The 21160-nt window shown below is 46.9% G+C and overlaps 3 protein-coding genes across 25 annotated transcripts in view; 1 reads left to right on the top strand and 2 right to left on the bottom strand.

The window, feature by feature from the left end:
- TATDN1 (TatD DNase domain containing 1) overlaps positions 1-4450 on the bottom strand; it is a 33162-nt gene extending 28712 nt beyond the window's left edge. For 5 of the 8 annotated variants that reach the window (XR_012490617.1, XM_019721936.2, XM_074316256.1 and 2 more), the window contains exon 1: positions 4382-4450. Coding sequence is in view for 4 of the 8 variants with exons in the window: in XM_019721936.2 (XP_019577495.1) it covers positions 4382-4403 (22 nt within the window). In the remaining 4 variants the exon portion in view is untranslated. Of the gene's footprint in view, positions 1-4002; positions 4121-4381 lie in introns of those variants that run through there. The other 3 variants (XM_074316257.1, XM_074316258.1, XM_019722085.2) reach the window with 3 other exon arrangements.
- A 47-nt stretch (positions 4451-4497) lies between these two features.
- Positions 4498-8667, top strand: NDUFB9 (NADH:ubiquinone oxidoreductase subunit B9). The gene is made up of 4 exons (XM_019722702.2): positions 4498-4630; positions 5439-5631; positions 6242-6355; positions 8444-8667. Exons 1-4 carry the CDS (start codon positions 4530-4532, stop codon positions 8573-8575), a joined length of 540 nt encoding a protein of 179 aa, XP_019578261.1. The 5' UTR covers positions 4498-4529; the 3' UTR covers positions 8576-8667.
- An 806-nt stretch (positions 8668-9473) lies between these two features.
- Positions 9474-21160, bottom strand: part of MTSS1 (MTSS I-BAR domain containing 1) — a 150625-nt gene continuing 138938 nt past the window's right edge. For 2 of the 16 annotated variants that reach the window (XM_019721123.2, XM_074316248.1), the window contains 7 exons: positions 20187-20397; positions 16824-16943; positions 15760-15954; positions 14357-14530; positions 13861-14023; positions 12023-12382; positions 9474-11914 (listed from right to left, as the gene is read on the bottom strand). In XM_019721123.2, the coding sequence (XP_019576682.1) occupies positions 11676-11914; positions 12023-12382; positions 13861-14023; positions 14357-14530; positions 15760-15954; positions 16824-16943; positions 20187-20397 (1462 nt within the window). In that variant the 3' untranslated portion in view covers positions 9474-11675. Of the gene's footprint in view, positions 12383-13860; positions 14024-14356; positions 14531-15759; positions 15955-16823; positions 16944-20186; positions 20398-21160 lie in introns of all 16 variants that reach the window. The other 14 variants (XM_019720913.2, XM_019720985.2, XM_074316251.1 and 11 more) reach the window with 8 other exon arrangements.

The raw sequence follows: 21160 nt of genomic DNA, 5'->3' as shown, positions 1-21160 counted from the left end.
CAGCACATAGTAAGAGTTCTATACACATCGAATCTGTCAATAATTATTATGTACATGGGCACACAAAGAAGGGGCAACAGCACTTTTGGCAATGTGATGAGAAAAGCCTCACAAAAGAGGTAACTCTGGAAAAGGCCTTCTGCATACGGATGTGTGCGGTATACACTCTACCTGGAGGACTGGAAGAAACGCACTGAGCCTGTAGAGCAGTGGTTCCCAATGGAGAGTCATTGTGCAGCCCCTATCTTCTTCCAAACCCCTCCACCCAAAATATAGTAATATCTATTTTCATTTCTAGTTGTCACAATGAGAGGAGCGATACTAGCATCCAGGCTTGAGGCCATGGGTACTGCTAAATATCCTACAATGCACAGGATAGCCTTTCACAACAAAGAATTATCCAACCCAAAATATCAAATGCCACTCTCAGGAAGTGCTGCTGTAGAATACAAGGGCACAGGGGACATAATAAGATGTGAAGGTAAACTGTGATGGCCACGGGCAACAAAATGTCGTCCTTATTTAAAATATACACCTGTTAGCTTTTAGAATTAAGAGAATCTCCAAGTTCATGGTGGTGGGGAGCTATTGCCTACCAAAAGACGCCCTACATTTTTCCTGCTGAGTTTTAGCCTCTTCTTAGTATATGCTTCCTTAGATTTCTGCCAAGCTGGTCTTCAGTGAGCTCTGTTGCTTCAGCAGTAAGACAGACCTTGCAAGATAAATGGGCGTTTGGATAAATTATAAGAGATGGTGGGAAGAGTGTTACAGACATTTGAAACAGCAAGAGAAAGGCATCATGCAGAAAACTTCAAAGATATTTGGCCAACAGCATATATGTCAATGGTGGGTGGGAGATGAACTCACAACGGGTACCGTTTAAAGGGCTGTGAACAAACATCGAAAACCAAAATATGGGGGTTTGTCAGTGGAATGGCCCAGACCACAAGACATCAGCATCTACTTTCCTTTTTATAAGGAAAGGAAATTAAATAGGGAAGGGGGTAGACTGAGAAAGGAAACCAAGGGAAGAGAGGAGAGGCCTTTCTGCCTAGAATAATCCTTGCCAGGGGTCAGTCTAGTCATCTGGCAAGGCCAATGACCATCAACGGATGGTCATTATTAGGAGCACAGAAACGGTCTGTACCTCTTCTGCCTATTTCCCCATTGTGCACAGAGATGAGAATTTTTCCAAAGCAATCTTTTCCTAGAAAATGAAGTGAAAAACAAAACGAAAAAGCAAGCAAATTTAGCAAGTAAACTATATGACAGTAATTTAAAAAGTGAATTGAAGATTAGCTTGGAGGTTCAATTTATGAAGCCTTTTCAAGTCTTTGTCTCAACCCTAACCGCAATGGTGCTAAAATGTTCTTCAGTGCTTACCCTGAGGCAGACACCAGCTGAGGTCAATTTCAGATGATACCACTTCCTCTTACCATGTTTCCCCAAAAATAAGACTTTGCCAGACAATCAGTTCTAATGCATCTTTTGAAGCAAAAATTAATATAAGATCGGGTATTATATCAGACCCGGTCTTACAGTAAAATATGACCGGGTCTCATATTAACTTTTGCTCCAAAAGATGCATTACAGCTGATTGTCTGGCTAGCTCTTATTTTCGAGGAAACAAGGTAGAATCTACCTCTTCCCGATGTGGACCAGTCCTTCAGGCCCTCGGTCACACTTCAAAGATCTATATTCAGCTTTGGACCCAGGCGAGCCTTGGAATTTTGGATATCCTGCACTGGTTCGGACACCAGTTTCTTCCCTTTTCTGCGAGAATCTCTTGTGACTTACAGCCCTAAGTCCTTTTCGTAATGACATATAGTATGTCTGAAGTTTATTCCTCAGCCAGTTATTAGAGCTGTTTTCTATGTTTTGATGACTCACTGCTTCACCCTGGTCAGGTTTGGCGAAGGCGTTCAGAACATGCTACTCCAAAATATTCCTTGGCATACTGGTTATTTTGAGCTGAAGGCACTTGAGAATTAGCAGGTAGAGGAAAGGCTCTCTGATCTCCCCCTTCTACCTAAAAGCAGGTCATAAGATTTCCCATGAGAAAGGTACCCTCTCTGTACCAGGAAGAGAACGTTCTTATCACCACAGATTTAAAGCCAAAGCCAAAATGGATATATACAAACAAATTCCAAATAACTAGTACCTTCCATTAGTTTTCCCTTTTATTTCCTAGTCACTGTCCCACAATTTAAGCCCCTCCCTTTGCCTTACCACATTCCCACTTAAGCTTTTGGGCTTCTGAGGGTCTTCATTTTCCTTTCGAAGACTCCCATGTACACGAAAAAGTAAAATTCATATGTTTTTCTCCTGTTAATCTGTGTCACGTTATTTAATTCTTAGGCCCAGCTATAGAATGTAAGAGGGTAGGAGGAAGTGGTTCCTCTCCCCCAGAAGCAAATGTCTTCTTTTTCTGTGATTCCCTTGTTTCCTCTAAGAAGGTCTCTATCCTGGAGGCCTCTGTGCCTCCCACTCTCTACCTTACCCCTTACTCACCAGCACACCTACAGGGTGATTATTAACAATATAGAGTGGCCAAAGAAAGTTCAAAATGATCCTCTAAAAGTAGTCAATCTATGAGCAAGTTCCAAGAAATACAATACAATGGAGGAATTGCAGTTAAGGAAAGAGGATGGGCTTTGGAGTCCGAATTCCTGACATTATGATTAGCTGAATGATCTCATGCAAATCAGTGGGCTTCTGAGTCTCTGTTTCCTCACTAGGCGAGTGTGCACAAAATTTTTCCTTCCAAGGATGAAATGTGGCTCAAATTGGAAAATAAATGTGAACGCACTGTGCAAATTAAAAGCCCTGTAAAATGTAATTATTATCACTGAGCACAGTATAAATCCTGTAACATGCCAATAACAAATGGAATTTTAGTCAACATTAGCTATACAGGCAAACTTCATTTTATTGAGCTTCACAGATGTGTGTTTTACCAACTGAAGGCAAAACCCTCTACCAGAAAAAGATTACGACTCCCTTTATTACGATGGTCTGGAAGCAAACCCACTAATCGCCGAGGACACCTGTACTGTCATACCTCTGTTAAGTGGTTAACGCGTCCAATCCAAGACTGCGGAATTAAGTAGCCAAATGTAAGTCAATCTGCTTATACTTAAAGACTCATGCTGCAACCATGAAAAAAAAGGCCAGTCAAAATCCTATTGAACTTGTTCAAAATGTTCTGATCTATAATAAGGAATGGTATCTTTTAAATTAAAAAGTCCCTATCAGAAGTATGTCTATCCGCAATATACTAAAAAAAGCAAACCAAAAAAAGTAAAGAAATACTACATGACAATTTCTATTCAGCTCCAACCAAGGACAATAAACAACTTGAGAAACTAAGAAAGTGAGAAGATGAGTGAGAGAGAATGACCAGAAGAAGGAAAAAGGCCAAGCGGAAAATGACCACTTTTGATTAGGGAGGAAAATTGAGGAATTCATATATTTCACGCCATGTCACCTTACAAGAAGTCAGTAATGTTTCTTTCCCATTCATTTTTTTCTTTAGCTGGCTTTACTGTTAAAAACTAATTCCAGTACTAATGAGTTTTTAACATTAGTACTTTCAAAACAAAGTAAGAATGGAAAAAAAATGTTTGCAACGAGAAGAAAACCGCATCTCCAAACTGATACCTCACTGTTCAGGTTTCGTGAATCACGTCACATCACTGTCACTCACCTATGATCTAGGGATACAAAGGGACAGCAAATAGGGCATTTAAAATTGTTTTAGACTTACTTAGCATTTAGATATAACTTCAAGTTTACAGGAAATACAGGAGATTAAAGAACAAGCTAGACACCACGACACAGCCAACAGACAAATCCCGAAAACAGGACTTCTGTGGGACAATTAGCCAAGAAGCTCCCCTCTATACACAGTAAGACTAAGCTCAGCGCGACGTTCGCGTCCCAATCCCAGCTCTCACAATGTCCCCCCACGTTTTCCTAAGAGCTGGTAGTAAATAGTCTTACCCTTCGGTTCCTACGGCCAAACCCGTCCTCCTCTCCGCCACGGAGAAGGAAAAGGCGCGGGAGGTGCACGTGGGATGGAGAGTAACACAGGGACTAGCATTTTTGGGTTGGTTTTGCTCCCTTTGTCTTTTCACTGAATACAACACACACATGATAAGGAGCATAAATCATAACGACACCGCTCGCGAATTTCTAGAAACAGGCAGACCCTTGAAGCCAGCACCTACATACACCAGGACATGACCGGCGCCCCCTGCCACTGAGAAGCCCTTTCAACCTTCAAAAAAGCCGGAGAGCTCATCCTGGGCCCTCTGGCCGCGGCGAGCGACGCCCCGAGGGAGTCAGAAACGCCCGAGGACCGGGAAAACATTCGACTCACCCACAAACTTGAAGCCACTCATGACTACGGTCCCGGTTCCTCACCGGCGGAAGCGGAAGTGGCCGCCCGTCGGCCCGCCCTTCCGGCCGCCCCGCCCCCTAGCCGTTTCCCAGGCGCCCTCGCGGCCGCTGAAGGTGAGCGGGCCGCCATGTCGGTTTTGGCGACGGCGGCCTACCTGACCCACCAGCAGAAGGTGTTGCGGCTTTATAAGCGTGCGCTGCGACACCTGGAGTCATGGTGCATCCACAGGTGGGAGACGGGGATCCAGGGCGCGGGGAGGTGACCCTGGGAACCCCCACGGCGGCTGACAGCCCCGGGGGACCGGGCGTCTCAAGGACTTCGGGGACGGAGTGGGAAGGCGGCCCCTCACCCCGCAGAGCCCTCCCATAGACCCGGTTTCGAGTCCAGACTTCGTCGCCCATGGCAGCGAGACCTTGAAGAGTTGTTTCTCTGGCATCAGCCTGCGTTTTCTGTTAAAGCAACGGACGCTGGATCCGGTGCTCACTGAATAATAGCTTTCTTCATGACCACTTCCTAATAACATAATCAACAATCCGTGCGTTATTTTCTTTAGTCTTCACAACAACTGTAGGAATTAGGGGCTGTGCAGCCGTATTTTATGGATGAGGAAATACCGGTGTAGAGAGTCACTTGCTCAAGGCCCTCCAGCTGGTAAATGGTGGCGCCAGGATTAAAACGCAGGTGTCTTTTAAGTCCAAAATATCATCATTCTTCCACCTTTCCCATTAGCTTTCCGCTTTTTAGCTTCATCCCGTCCTTTTTACTACCTTCATCTCCCACACAATTTCTTCTTTGGTCTCTCTCTCCGAGGCTCGTCTTAGAACATAGTCTTAAAACATACAGGGTTTTTTCGTGACCTACATGCGATGCAAGGTGCGGTGACTACTCAAATGTGTGAATTCGCCAGGCCTCCACCCCCTTAGCAGAATCCCAAAAACCTCGTGCCAGGAGAAGAGCTCAGAAGGATGGAAAACTAAGCAGGCCTGGAAGAGTCGATTGTGATCATTCCTAATCTCCAAAATCCTTTTGGTTTCAGGGACAAGTACCGGTACTTTGCTTGTTTGTTGAGAGCCCGGTTTGAAGAACACAAGAATGAAAAGGATATGGTGAAGGCCACCCAGCTGCTGAGGGAGGCAGAGGAAGAATTCTGGCACAACCAGCATCCTCAGCCATACATCTTCCCTGACTCGCCTGGAGGCACCTCCTATGAGAGATACGAGTGTTACAAGGTAGGAGAGGCTGCACGGGCGGCCACCTGCTGAGAGGTGGACTTTGTTTCTCCAATTCCCACCTTACCCTTCCAGGAGCAGCTAGGAGATTTCTTTCCTGACAGTTGTGGATCATTTTCTTCAGGTTTCCGTTTTCTCTCTCCCTGGTGACATTAAGACTTTTCTTTCTACATTCAGCTCCAAGGTCTTGCAGTATCTTTTTGGCAAAGCAAAGTGTTAAATTACTTGGTAGATAACCCACCTTTGGATCTGAAAGTAACCCGATTTGTATTGTGCTTAGTATTTCTGAGAAAGTCTAGGTAATACATCCAAACAACATACGCCCACTCGGGATACTTAGAGAACAGCGGTAGGGGAGGAATGGTGCGAGTTCTTGTTTGGACTGACCTTGCTGCTTTTCATCCTGAAGCTATTTTACTCCAAGGCATGCCCCTTTATGTTGGTCCCTGCTTGTCCTCTGTTAGTCATTGTTTAGTGTCAGAAACAGCCCGATACTTGCAATGATTATAAAAATGCACCTTGAGTTTTGTCTTCTGTCTCCTGAGCAGGCCCTGTCATTGGCCTGTAAATGTGTCCTGTGGAATGACGCCATGATTTCCTCTCTCGACAGGTCCCTGAGTGGTGCTTAGATAACTGGCATCCTTCTGAGAAGGCAATGTATCCGGATTACTTTGCCAAGAGAGAGCAGTGGAAGAAACTGCGGAGGGAAAGCTGGGAGCGAGAAGTGAGTCTTACCCGCATTTTGTCGTATAGCCTGGTCGTGTTGGCTGATACCTGGAAGGAGCTTAGGTTTTGTTCCCCACTCTGGACAGAGGTCCGGAGTCCAGTTTTAAGTTAGTCTGGCCCCTTGCCTCTGATATACTTTGTTTCTACATTTACAGCCATCTTACAAATAGATCACAGTGTGTTTCCTAGTCTTTTGGGTTTTCTGGTCTCTAATCTTGCTTCTCCCCTTTCTCATTCCTTTGCCTGACCTTGCTATACCCTCCTATCCCTTCACCTTCATCTCTACCAGTACCTTGGACACTCTTCACGCATCTTTTGATGTCCGATTTACATTTTTAAAAGCTCAATCTTGCTGTAATGTGAGCATATATTAGAAAGGGTATGGTTAGGAGTGGAGAGACCAATTTGAAGTTACTGCAGTTTAGTCAAAAGATTATGGCAACCAGCACTAGGGTGGATGCAGTGAATATGGAGGGAAATAGATTCAGATCATGTGGACGGTATGAGGATTGATTGGATGTGGGGTGGGGGGTGAGGCACAGGGAGGACTCAAGAATAAGTTCCAGGTTATACGCATTAGTATCTGAAGTTTGGCGATAGAGGCAGGGCGGATGGGATAGACAGGTGTCAGAGGGACAATCACGTGTTTGGTTTTAAGGATGTTAAATTTAAGAATGTTAAATTTGAGAGTCTTGTGAGACATCAAGTGCAGATGTCAGTAGGGACTTTGGATGTAGAAATCTGGACCTCAGAGGAGAGATTTGAGCCTAAAATAGAAATCTGTGAGTGAACGGTTGTTTTAACAGCCATGGAAATGAAATTGTCAAGAGAGAATAGAGAGAGAAGAACAGTCACAGGAGCTCCCATTTGTAGAGGTCAGGAAAAGGAGACCAAGGAGCGTCCAGCCCAGAGTCCAGCAGAAAGTGTTTCAGGCCTGCCTAGGGCCAAGTCATCTCTGCTGAAAGTTGCTAAAAGGTAGACAGAGTGAGGACTGGAAGTAATGTCCAAATATTTGGGCTACAGGAAGGGCGCAGGGGGTCTTGACTAGAGCCTTTTCTGGAGGATTTAATCACACTGATAATAGTAGAAAGCGAGGAGGAGAAGACAGGAGGGGGAGATGAGTCTTGAGAAGTTTTGCTAAGGGATTGGAGGCAAAGGGATTATTTTCTTTTAAGAGGAGAAATAATGATGCATATATGCTGATGAGAAGATTTAGGGCGAGGGAGAACTTGATGTTGACAAGAGATGGACTAAGCAAGGAAGTTTTTGAGAAGAGGCGTGGAGTCCTGACCATGCGTGGAGGCCTTTTGTCTCAGCATTTGGAAACTTGCGGTGTATTTATTTATTCGGGGAGAGCAATGGGTTCTTTCTGCAGTTGATCACTCTGATGACCTCTTCTCCACAAAAACCTTCCTCCTTTTCCTACTCACTCGTCCACATTATTAAACAGCACATGTGCTTATGGCTCAGGTAAGTCATGATCCAGAATTAATTTTTCTGGAGGAAACTTCGTAAAGTCATCGACCTGAAAAGTGGGCCTCTTAGGTTCCCTCCTCTGTTAGGACATTCATCGTCTTGGAGATCCCTGGAACCGAGGGTAGTCAGGCAATATCAGGCAGAACTGAGCACATTTGTCATGTGATTTCATGTTACTTCCTGTCCTGGTTGCTAGTGGGGGAGGGGGGAGGCTTTAAAATGAGCATCCCTAATATACATGAATGGAGGTTTCTTAGTGGTACTTTTAGAGAGCACTTAGCTGAGACACAAAAATGTTTTTTTGTGGGGGCAAGAGGTGGTGGGGGGGACCATAACAAGGGAAATTGGGATGGTTTTGGTTAATGAATAAGAAGAGGTGGGCTGGGAGGGGCTTTCTCAGCTTTATTTTAATGGGAAAAGCTTTAAGGAGAACATTTTTTTGTTTAAGTGTGGGTATAAAATTATCAATGTATCTAGAAAATGCATTCGGTAGTGAGGAGCAGACAGTGTGTGATGTGACACAGTCGGAACAAAGCTGACTCTTCACTGCAGCAGATCGTACAGGCAGGTCAGCTCCTTTTCTAATCATTCCTTCCTTGACCCCTTCCAGGTTAAGCAGCTGCAGGAGGAAACCCCGGTTGGTGGTCCCTACACTGAAGCTTTGCCCCCTGCCCGAAAGGAAGGTGATTTGCCCCCACTATGGTGGCATATTGTGACCAGGCCCCGGGAACGGCCCATGTAGAGAGGAAGAGACCTCCCTAGTCATGCTTGCAAGTGAAATGTTACAGAATATATACACACTTGCCCTAATAAAAGTAACTCAATGTAGTATGACTGATGTGTTCTGAGCATTAACATGATACCAAGTGACTGAGCCACTGTCTCACCAGTTTTCTTACCAGTTGTGCATATAAAGAAAAGTATGTGAAATGTAGTCAAATGTGTTTCCCCCCATTGAGTCACACTGAAGCACATGTTATCAAGGAGGGACATAGTGCAGCAGAATCAGACACAAGATTTACTCTGAAGGTCGCGGGGAACAAACTTTAGTTGAAGGTTAATTAGCTGTCACGCCTGGAAGGAATAGGAAACCCAGAGGTATGCTGATATTGAGGCCTTCAGATACCGTCCTTGTTTTCTAAAGATGCCACTGGTGGGATTTTAGTTTTCATTCAAGGACAACTTGCTTTAACAAGCACACGTTCATCAAATAAGCCTGGAGTTTATGGAGTTCTTTCAGGAGTGGAGGTTTAATGGGTGGGGTTAAAGGGTCCAATCTGGGATGAAACTTTTGTGACGCTTATTTTGGAGGCAGTTTTCCAGTATGCTTCCTCTACTGTAGCTGGGATTGTCCGCAGACTCAGAGGTCAGGGTACAGCAGGACTCTACACAACATGAGGAGTTTCTTTAAAAGGTAAAGCCATTTTAAAAGCTGTCAACCAAACCCAGTTACCTTTAGTTCTTGATAATTCAATGGAATTATTCAAACAATTAGTTAAGGCAACGAGTGTTCTTGGGGTTCAAATCGACGCAAAGATAATGTTTTGCCAGTTTTGTAAGTCAACTCAATCTGAGTCTCAGTCCGTCTAACATTTGATGAAGACCTCTACTGAATTTTAAGAAGACTTGAAATACAGGACTTTTTTTTTCCTAGTGGTTCTTTATTTATAATGTAGGCTGAAGCAATTGTTACAAGGTAGAAGGGACACACATTACACAATTGTTATTTATACAAGTTTAGAACAAAAAACTGCACAGGGAGAGGTCAACTCTCAGTACAAACTAGCAACTTAACCACAATAATTTACCTTTAGAAACGATTTCTTTATTTTTAGCTGTGACACTGCTTTTACAATATGCAAAAACACAAACAGAACTACCCAAGGTGTTTTGTCACATTCTTTCTACATTGAATTTGGCAACATTTTATATTAAATTTCTTCAGATTATACTAACGTTTAAAAACTAAACAAGTGATAAGCTGTACCAAGGTACAGTTACGTCCATTTATTTCAAAGATTTTAAAATACCACTTTTATCTATTGTAGTTACCTTGCAGTGATTTCTGCTTGTGCAAAAACCATCTCAAGCGTCATATGCACAATGCATCAGCTACTTTTAGTCATCAAGATTGGTGGGCTAAACCACAGGCACTACTGTTGCTTATATTCTGTGAAAGGAGCTTGTTTTTCAAAGAAAAAAAGCTTAAATAGTTTTCTAATCATGCCTTTGCTTTAAAGCCATAACATAAAATGTCCTTGAGCAATCACAGCAGTGTTAAATGTTAATATATAGAACAGTGACTATACAGGTACATTACTCTCACATCCAATGCAGTTATGTATTAAAGCATAAAATTATGTAATTGAAGATAAGAGCCAACAGAAATCTGCAGGGTCTGTGGGACCCACCAAGTTCCTACTCCTTGACAGGTTCGGTCACAAAGGAGCACTTTCAACGGACCAGACTGCTTATGGACTTGCATTCTTTTTAAAATACCACTGTATTCTCCAAACACGAGCCCTCGAAATCGACACATCTCTGTTGGCTTTAGGGGACGGGCATTATAACAAACTTAACTTGCACTCAAAGAAGAAAAGACATAAATCCATTCCAAGAAACATTACTAGAATACAAAAAGAAGGGACAGTCTAGTGGTCCGACTCCCAGTAACAATAAATAAATTCTCCTCTCTCCAATGTTTAGTATGAAGCCAATTAAGAAAAACAAGCCCCCGGATTGGTAAACACATTGGCAAGTTGCTAGACTCCAAGCTGGTTACCCTTGTTAAATCCACTTAAGTTTTTTCAAAATATTTGGGCTTTTCAATGTGCCCAGCCTGCTGGGCACAGTTAAGTAAAAGGCATTTGCTCTAAGAATTCCCTGCTATCATGTTGAAATGTTTTCACATTTTGAAACTGCCTTACCCTTTTGGATGTGTCTGGATTCAATGAAAGTGGGGATAACAGACAAGTAACTAAAGTGGGGGATTCTATGTCTGCCCAGTGGCAGCAGCATGCATGGGACTGGAGGCGGGTGCTGTGTGCAGTCAAGAGGAATCATGGGAGAAAAGAAGTCCTTAACACCCTACAGAAACAAACACCGCAACCCAGGATGGCTTATTCGGATGCATTAACCATGGAGCTACTAGAAATTCAACCTACGAGGCTACTCTTAAATGTGACAGGATCGGCTATGTGGACAGTGTGCCCCTCCCATGGCCCCCCCCCCAATCCCAACACAGTCTACCATTTCCAGAATTACTTCACTCCGAATATTGCTCAACTGTTACTCCTGCTTTTGTCATTCAGAACGCAGTATGTGTAAATGAAGATTTTACCCCTTATCCATTTTGTTTGTACATTAAAATAACTTTAACTTGCTTCTAAGCCAGACTACTACAATGCATCTACAAAAGCTTGCAGGAAAAAAAAAAAGAAAAGAAAAAGCTAAGTGTAGTTACCCTTTTTTTCTGAAATTAACTACTTCGTGGTTCCCCCACCCCCCACCCGACCCCCCTCCCCCCACTTATGCATTTAAAATTTTACAAAGACTTGTAAAAAAGTTAAATGGAATTTGGCACCTTCAGAAAAATCAAAAGGGAAACTAAGAGTAAAATGTGCAGAAAGAAAACTCAATATTTACAAATTAAAAGATCAAGATTATGTCAGTTACATATGTTGCTTTTAATTCTTATCTAAAGGTGTTGAGTACTTTCAAAAGAGCTGTATTCTGAGTTGCCTACAAAATCTTTTGTTTGATTATATATTGGAATGGATCGCGACAAATTAGGTTTTATTAATTCAACAGTTCATTGCCCACTGGCAGCATTTCTTGTGAGCCTAAGAGAAGCGAGGGGCTGAGCGGTCATTTGTCGTGGTCTTCTTCAGTTTCACGCCCCTTCGGATGGCATTCAGCATGTCTTCTCCTTGCGGGGTATCTCTCGGGCTCAGGTCTGCAGGGTCACTCTCTGGAATCTGACCCGGGGAGGCAGTGGCACTGGAGGGATCCCTTTCCTGCTCTTCAGCCTCGCTTTCTGGAATCGCCTGTCTGTGCTCCTCGGGGATACTTGGCTTCGGGCCTGGAAGAGGAGGGTTGACGGAGGCTTGGCCACTCCACATTGAGGAGGGCATGCTGGTGACACCCTGGGGGCCCTCACCCACAGAAGGCGACTCAAGGGTGTGCTCACCCCGCTCCTCTGGCCCATCCGGAGGGGCTGGCAGCACCCCAGGGAGGGGGAGGTCTGGGACGGTCGGGGTCTTGACAGGGATCACGGGTGTCTTGATAGGGATGGGACCAGCTCCAATGGTCCCCCGGCGAACAGAAGGCTTGGTGGAAGGGGTCCGTCGGATGGTTGCAACCCCGGGGGTGACCATAGCAGGTCCGAGGGTGGTGGGGAGACCAGCAGTTGAGGCTGGGCGCTTGGCTTGGAACATGCGGCGGTAGGACTGGCTGATGTCACTGTTTCTTGGAATGGTGGAGGATTTGTCAAACTCCTGTTGATCTGCCTCCTGGTCACCACTTACTGAGAAATAATCATAATCTGAAACTGATGATAGGATTTGATTAGAAATCTCCACAGCAGCAGCTTTGCTTTCCGACTCTTCAGCTGGGAGGACCAAAGTCTCACATGGCAAGGACCTACCCCTGCAATCTCATCCCCAGCTTCCCCCAGGCTTCTGTGCCGTCCTTAGAAACCGTCCACGTCTAGAACTCCCTTCCCAGGCAGGCACCTTCGTTCTGTTCACTGATATGACCCTGGGCACTGAGAACAGTGCTGGACATAGCAGGCAAGCACTCACACGTTGTGGAGTGGTGACGCATGTAACACTGCCAGTCTGAGGCAAAAACCTCCTTTATCTCTGGGCAGCGTAAAGGGGGTGGGAAAAGAAATTCCACAAACGCTCCAGTCCAGAATTCGACGTGAGAAACAAGCCTCCAACACACTATCCCAGACCTTACTATTTCCCTCATAACTAACGAGTTAGATGAGGGCTAGGAAATGAATGGAGCTACTGGCAATGAGTCCCTGAAAAGAAGGTACAAAGCAGGTTCCATCAGTGAAGGTACAAAGTAGGTTCCACCCGTGAGGTGTGCTCACCTCCTCTAAAAAAAAAATGGGGTCGTGTGGGAGGTGAAGCTTATAGAGAAAACATCTTCAGTTTCTGAATAGCATTACTACTGAAATTTGGGGCCAGATTCTTTGTTGTAGGTAAGTAAGGGGGGCTTGTGCTCTGTATTATAGGATGTTTAGCAGCATCCCTGGCCATCTGCTAGATGCTAGTAGCACCTTCTCCAGTTGTGACAACCAGAAATGTCTCCAGACATTGCCAAATGTCCCTTAGGCAGCAAAATGGCCCTCCACTAAGACCCGCCTTAAAGGCTTTGACTGATGGACTGCAAATAGGCTTGGTCAACTATCCCAGATCTACCGGTATTGTAGCTGTTAGCTTGCCATCTTATGGCTTGTGTGTGTAATGGGGATGGAGGTAATGGAGGCAGAGTTGATAGAAGGTTTGATTGGAATAGGTTAAGTAAGAGCTTGGGCTTCAGACTCTAATAGACCTTAGGTTCAAATTCCAGCTCTGCTTCTTATTAATCGTGTGAATGTGGATAAGTGACCGAGCCTCAGTCTCCACATATGTAAAATGGGGATAAAAATACCCACCAGTGATTGTGAAGATCAAATAGGAAAATAAATATAAAGTGCTACAACACAAACAATATTACCATTAACAGCATCTGTCTAAGTTCAAATTGGGAACTACCTTGTACCCTGATAAGGAAAAACAAGAGAAGTTGCCAGAGTCCAATCACTTCCTTAGATGGCAGCTACCTGACAACTACAGGTAAGCTCTCCAAAGCATTCCAAGGTGACAAAAATTGTTCCGAAGCCGGTCTGCTAGCCAGGGCTTCTACTGTGATTAAATGGACTCCCAACTCTGCTCCTCCCAGCAAGGAGGACCACCCCATTTCCTCACCTGGCACTGCTCAGGAAGCCCAGGTGGCAACCCCACTGCCTCGTACCTTGGGAGGGGATGGTGTCCTCAGAGCAGCACGGGGTGGTCGTCTGGGTGCTGTAGCCACTGGAGCACTGCAGCGAGTCTCGGCTGCTCCTCTGGGTGTCGAGCTGGAGGCCCCGTGACAGGGCCAGGGCCAGTTCCTCACAAGCCTCCATCTCCTCACCAGGCTGCAGGTTGGAGGCAAGAGACACAGACAAGCCACCAGGGCCATGAATCCCCAGGCTGACATCCCCAGGGCCTTTCCACACACCACGTGTCTGTGGGTCCAGAGGCTATCAACTTGCTTGGGTCCTACCCAGACTCTGGAAAGTTCCATGAGCCTGATTCCGATACAAGGCTTTTCCCTGGGGCCCTTCTAAATGCTGGAGATTAGGGAGTGGGGGGAAGGGGTTCAGGTCCCTTCAGCTGCAAGGCTGACTCGGCCCCCAGTTGCTGGCCAGCATATGGCCACCGGCTAGGTCTAGAGGGGCCCACCCGGCTGGAGAGAGCAAGAGGGTCACCCTGGTGGCAGCCGACACGGTCATGCTTCGTGGTCTCTGGGCATCCTCGGCAGCTGCAGGCGCGCCACCCGCGGCAGTGGGTCCTCCTCCGCTGGGGTCTGGCTCCCGCTTCTCCTTGCGGCGCTGTAGGGTATTCACCAGAGGCTGATCATAAGGTCCTGGCTTGGCCCAGTCCTAAGTAGAACAAGTGTGGTCAGGTGCCAGGGCCTCCATTTGGAGGGCTGCGCTGCGGACCCTCCAGACAGCTGTCCACAGAAGGCAGCTGGTCCCCTTAGGGGAAGCTCAGGCTGGGGCAGGCCAGGAGGCCCCTTCTATGCTCTCACCTGGTGCTAAAGGGACACCCCCCTCCCCGAGCACCTCCCTTTTCCTTATATCTGCCCAAAGATTAAAAACCCTCAACAACCAGGCAGGTAGCCTGGGAGACTCTTAGTTAACAGCTGACCAACTGTCTAAGTTGTCTGAAGGCACCAGCCAGTGGAGATGGCATCCCCGGGGACGAGGCCCTCCCTTCTGATGTCTGAAGGAACCCTCTCTAGCAGCCCAAACGACTTCACTTGAGCGGCGTGGCCACCAGGGGGCACTAAAGGAACTGTAGCCACCCTCCCTGAGGCTGAACCTCTATTTCTGGGAAAACTGGGCCCTAAAGGGCACTTCAGGATGTGTCCTCTGATGTCCTCACACAGGAAGGGAAGGCCCCAGGGGTCAGTACAAAGATTTTGAGGAGCCTGAGGGGTCCACACCACTTGTGAGGTATGAAGTCAAGACCTGCTCAAAATGCTGGCAGCCTAGGGGCCTACTACTCAGGAGGGACCTCTTCTCAAAATAAAGTAGAATACCCTCCTGCCATCCATTGGACTTGCTAGGAAATAGTTTAAAAATTTTTGTTTTTATATTAAAGCAACGTTTTAATATAAAACAACTGAGACTAAAAATAAAGTCTGTGTGTACTTTTAGGATAAAACAAGATTAAGTCAAAAGATATTTGGGGTTATGGTGTTGTTACCATGGCCCAGTAAGGGCCTCAGGGCAAAAGTTTGGGGAACATGGCCAAGGAAGACAGGCCCTCCCAGCCCCTGATAAGTGACACCCTCAGGTGGTACCCTCAGAACTGAGACTGAACTTGGGCGTGATGACCCCACAAGGCCACATCTGCATCTCCTGTCTAACGGGTTAATGAATGTTCCCAGTCTCAGCTCCTGGTGGAAATGTCTATCTCAGCGCTGCCTGCCGCTTTTTCGGTTGTCCCCAGTGGGAATTTACTTAAGGAGAGGTGTTATGGGGAAGAAGGCAGAGTGTGAAAGGAAGGGGATGAGGGCGGAATCAGGGTGAGGATGGTGGGACAGAAGAGGGGTGAGCACAGAGGCAATGAGAGAGAGAGCAGAGGAGGGAGGAGAGACACAAACCTTCCAGCTAGGGATCTGAGATGACGGGAACATGCCGGGCCCAATGGTGTAATAATGAGCGTAGTCTGGAAGGTGGACAGAAGTGACGCGAGGGAGCAGGCGGGAGGCAGGCAGGCAATGAGGGAAAAGGCTTGCCCCCACGGGCCCCACATGGGACTCACTTGATAAATTATAGTGAGAAAACCCGTTAGACAACTGGAAACAAACAAAAAAGGGGGGGGAGGAAAAAAAATTAATATAACAGGATGAGTGTGGAGATACAAGATGGCATTGACATTCAGGGAGGGGGAGACCTGAGTCTTTATAAATAAACAAACATCGGAGCTCTGCTGCTCATGGACGAGCCATGATGCAAGAGGAGAGCCAGGGGGTGCAGGGAGGGCACGTTTACTTGACACCAAGGAAGTATCCCGTCAAGGAAATATTTCATTGACAATTTAGAATCACTTGGAAATTGATCAGTGTCCTTAATTTGGGGTGTTCTCAATGGTTTTTTCTTTTCTTTTCTTTTCTTTTTGAGTATTTAAAGCAGCATCATTTCTTTGTGGTAGTGTTTGCTCATTTCATTATGCAAATTTCAAAAGTCTAAAGCATCTTCAACTGAATCTGTTTGTTCCAGGTTTTCAAAATCATCACACAGTTCAGAAACAGATTCCAAATCGGGGTGAAGAGTGGGGGGCTGCAAACTAAAAGGCGGAAAAGCACACAGCCTCTGACGCAGTGAAATGTCACATCCAACGGTATGGTGACATGGCGGCCATGGGAGTTGGGGGGCCTGGGAGGGGAAGTGGGGAGATGGATGAGCACACAACACTAATCTGGGAAGAAGCCTTCACACTTCCGAGTTCCCCATAGCCCTTTCTCTCCCTCGGGATGACCTCACGGTCATTGCTCAGAAGCCAGACACCCACTCAAACAAAAAGCGCACAGCCTTGTCCCCCCCCACCCTGTTCTCAAGCTCTTGGTATAAATTTTGTTTCCAGGTTTCTGCGGCTGTGACACTGGCAGCAGGCAGGGGATGGGCAGGAGGTGGGGCCGCCATGGCTGGGATCCCAGCCGGTCACCTTCTCTGTGGAGGCCCAGGCGCCCATGGTGGAGCCTGAGCTGACTGAGGTGGGTGAGCTGCACTCGCTCACTGACTGGCAGGTTTCGGAGGCTTCCGAGGAGGCCGAGCTGGACGAGTTCTGCAGCAGGGGAGGACCACACAAGGGGACCGACAGAATCCAGACCACACACCACCAAAAAATAACCGGAAATAAAAAAATAAAAGATGGGGGTAGGGAAGAGCATGCACAGAGAGACAGAGACAGACAGACAGACATACACAGAAGAGGGAAGGATGAGAGAAGCAGAGCGTTAGGGTTATTTTTTCCCCAAAGCTGCACCCACACAGAGGCTTTCAAACCCTTGAAAAGAAGCGTGAGACCTAGCAAGGTCCCAGACCACCAGTCTACAAGCCCCCTGGGACCCCGATTTATGTATGTCTAGTCCTGTACTGGCATATGGCAGGTCCTCAAAATCACTGAATGGATGAGTGACAATGACCACCTCTTCCAAGTAAACTGGATCCCGCCAGGTGGTGCTTTGGGAACCACATAGGCATATGTTTTTTCTTTGTTCATTGCAATCTCTGGCTCACCTCATATGTTTACATACGCCCTGCCCTACTGGGGTCTACAATAATTTCCCCAGAAGAGTTCCTCTATTCACTGTCTAGCAGGCTGGATTCATGTGTCTGTCCCCGCCTTGCACCCGCCAAGGAAAGTAAGGTTCCTGCAAAGGGCCAGAGCTCTTTCTTGTCCTGCAAGAGCAAGGAACCCAGAAGACAGCCCACAGTGCAGGGCGCTCGGTGGAGCCAGAACAAGGACAGGCTCCATGGTGGGTGCCCCAGCTGCTCCCGGAGCTCAGTGTCTGCTTAGCCGTCCAGGATCCCAAGTTTGAAGGTTTGGATTTAAGTTACGTTTCTGCCTCTTTCAGTTGGGGAACCATGGGCTTCATCTCTCTAAACCTCACTTTTTTTCACCTCTAGAATGGGGATCAGTAATAGCTAACAGATGAAGATAAAATGAGATTTTACATAGTGTGTGTGTCTATGTACCTAGTGCTTAGTCAAGTGGGAAGCACAGTCAGTTATCACTGTAATTTACCAGGACTCTTTATTTTGGTTCCTCTAATTCAAGTATGTTGAACTTGAAAAAAGGACCGGTAAGCCACCCCAGGACTGCAGGTCCCCATTTCTTTTGACTTCTGCACATTTTTTCTAAAGAATGTCTTTTTTTGCTTTGATGGCGTCTCCTAGGATAAGACCCATACTGCTGACACGGTGCACTCCTGGGCGCTCATGGGTGAGGGCACAACTTGAAAAGAGCAGAGTAGAGGAAAATGGGAGAATTCGGAACACATCCTGTCATTTGGACTCATGTGACTGAGTGAAAAAATGAAAGGATGGTGCCCCTCGTACGTGTTCGTTCCTTTCCTCCCACCCAAAATAAAGATAACATTACTGCCATCGGGAGATTGTATCCCCTGGCTTATGACTTGTGCAGTTCCCTTAAACTTCCCCTCTACCTTATAATTATAAGCATCTGTAATGCCTTTTTATTTTTTTTAAAAACAATTTTTTCTATGAAATTCTGCAGCATCCTGAGCTTATTAAAACTACCCTACTGTTGGCAGCCAAGCATATCTTGGGTACTTGCTCTGGGATTTAAGTAAATCCCAACACAGCACCTTCTACTTCCCTCAGCGTTACAGGAGGCAGAAATACTCGCTTCAGCCTGATACACACAGTCTTTGATGGGGAGACTGAGGCCCATGGCCTGTCTTTTTTAGAAAGGGTGTCAGTGCACAAGCCTAGGTTAGTTTGTCAGTTGATTAAAAACACACACAGAATTATGCTGCACATTACAGTAGCCTTTGAGGAATCGCCAATTGTTGGTTTCCTTCTAATCATTCACACTCCGCTTGGGAGACACACAGGCGTGGTTTCGTGCTGCACATGGCGGGGATAGACAGGAACAGATGGGTGACACCTGAGAGACCAGGCCAAAGCACCCCAGCTGGGACAAGCACACTAGAACTTAAAGCTGTGGCTCTTGGCTCGGAGTGTTTCCGTTCGCAATGGAGTCTCTCTCCCAGGGGGACAGACAAAGGCCACAGTCCCCTGGGACGGCTGAAAAATGCCAAAGGGAGCAATGAGCCAAGAGGCTGTGGTTCACCAATGTCAGACATGTCTGGCAAGTAACCTCCTGGCCAAGGTTCCCAAACCTCAGCTGCTTCTTCTGAATGAAGTGCTCCCCAAAACACTCTCCCAAGGGCGCCTTATGGCTGAGGTGGAGCAGAAAGGGCTCCGGCCCAGGTGTCAGAGCCCTTGTTCCAGGCCCCTGACCTGCAAGTCACATAACTGCAACTCAGGCAAGTCACTTACATCTGTGAGCCTCCATTTCTGCAACAGAATGGGGATAACTACACGTGATTGTTGGAAGGGCTGCACAGATAACACGCAGGAGGGCCTGGGATGGTGCATGGCACACAGTAGATTCAGGGACTGTTAGGCAAACTGGATAGTTGGATAAACAGAGGCAAGTACGGGACCTTCTGGGTCCACAGGATCTTGGACCAGAGGCTGTGGTCAGCCTCAAATTGATATACATGATGGAAGCCACCACGCTCACCAGCAGATGGTGCTATGAGGCACCCTGGAAGTTGTCCGTTTCCTGGTGTCTCTATATTGTGCTATTTACTAAGGGAGAGACCAAGCCACTGGTACCAGGAAAGGGAGGGCAGAGAGGAGAGCAGGTGGAGGGTGTTCAGATGCCCTGCCCAGATCCTGCCTTCTGCTCCAGCTGGACCCACTGGGTTGGGCTGGGCTGGGTCTAGCGCCACCTAAACCAATACCTTGTCTTCTCCCAAAAGCAAAGTGCCAACAGAATTAGCAGCAAGGGCTCTGATGATTCATTTCCATTCTCAACACAAACTGATCAAAGGAACCTGAGAGTGACAAGGCAGGGTTCTGAGGCGCTGTTTCATGACAGAATCTCCACCATACAGAGAGAACCAGAGATGGGGTGGGGGGGCTGTCACCATTGTACGAATGCCCATTATAGCATCAGGCTAAGCTGACGTTTGGCCAGGTTTGGCCAGAGAGAGGCCAAACCGCTATGAGTCAGTCTACTTCTGAGTGAGGACTCCCCAAACCAATGTGGTGACTCAACCATCACCCCCATAAACACAGGCTGCAACCCCAACTCACAGTTCTCTCTCCCCTTTGGGGAACAACACATCTAAAGATGAGAAACGAAACCAGAGGTTTCTCATGTCAGAAGACAGAGGTCTGCCCAAGCCAAGGTCCTTCTGTGGTTCCAGCCATTCACGGTGGTCTTGGCACCGGGCGTGACAGCTGCTCCTGGAGCCAAGGGCACTCTTACCTGGGTGGGGGCCTCTGGCGGCATGGGGGACGGTGACTTGGACTGGAAGGCATCCTGGGATATGAATCCCGAGTCGTGGGAGGACACGCTGGACAGCCGCACGGGCGCCTGCTGGGCCAGGTTGGAGCTGCGACAGCGGTAGTGTGAGCTGGGGGAATGCGAGTGGGAGCCGCTGGACCGCGAGTCGCTGCTGTTGACACTGTTCAGGCTGCTGCAGGGGGCGAGGAGGGTGGCGGGCACGGGGGTCAGAGGAAGGAAGGGGACAGAAAACAAGGGGGCAGAGGCGGGAAAACAATACCATGTAATCAGCTCTCGGCCTCGGAGAAGCAGGGCAAACAGGAAGATGTGTTTTAAAACACCAAATCAGTAAGCTAGGAAACAAGTTTGTTTTTCAATTTTTTTTTTTTTTTTTTTTTGTGAGCAAAGGGGAAAAACAAACCAGCTGCCAGGACTCTGTTCTCTGATGGTGCAACGAGGCATCCCGAGGATGGAGGCCTGTGATTCTAAAGAGTCAAGTGCTGCCCAATTCTGCCATGTCATCGACCCCCAAAGCTAGAGGACCTGATGTCTGGCATGAAAAGAGGAAGGGCTGATCTCATCTGGGCAGAAACCATGGCCCTATAACAGAAACCACAAAGGCTTCAGCGTGACCCGGATGGAATGTGCAACTGTCACCTTTGGTTGGACCATCTGGATTCAAGGAGACCAAGGTCAACCCAGGCAACCATTGCTTTGGCGGTACAGGTGTCAATGGACGTCTCGAGGTAACTTCATCCTAGGTGAGCCCGGTTCACGGCCACCATAAGGAACATCAGCAAATCAACTCAGTGTGTTTGTGTCAGTGTGTTTTACCTTTTATTAACAAAGTTGATGCTTTAATAAATGGTTTTACCCTGATCACAGGTGTTTCTCTGTTAAAATACCCATGGGCCTAGTATTAGCAGTACCCCTGGGGCAAGAGGCAGGCAGCTTTC

The sequence above is a fragment of the Rhinolophus sinicus genome, linkage group LG12, assembly GCF_036562045.2.
Source record: "Rhinolophus sinicus isolate RSC01 linkage group LG12, ASM3656204v1, whole genome shotgun sequence".
Lineage (NCBI taxonomy): Eukaryota > Metazoa > Chordata > Mammalia > Chiroptera > Rhinolophidae > Rhinolophus > Rhinolophus sinicus.
Note: the sequence above shows the minus strand (reverse complement) of the source record. Positions and strands in the feature narration are given on the sequence as shown.

Coding starts and splice junctions, on each gene's coding strand:
- NDUFB9 (XM_019722702.2), top strand. CDS start 4,530: ATGTCGGTTTTGGCGACGGCGGCCTACCTGACCCACCAGCAGAAGGTG. Junction 4,631..5,438: donor GAGTCATGGTGCATCCACAG/GTGGGAGACGGG, acceptor TTTTGGTTTCAG/GGACAAGTACCGGTACTTTG. Junction 6,356..8,443: donor GGGAAAGCTGGGAGCGAGAA/GTGAGTCTTACC, acceptor GACCCCTTCCAG/GTTAAGCAGCTGCAGGAGGA.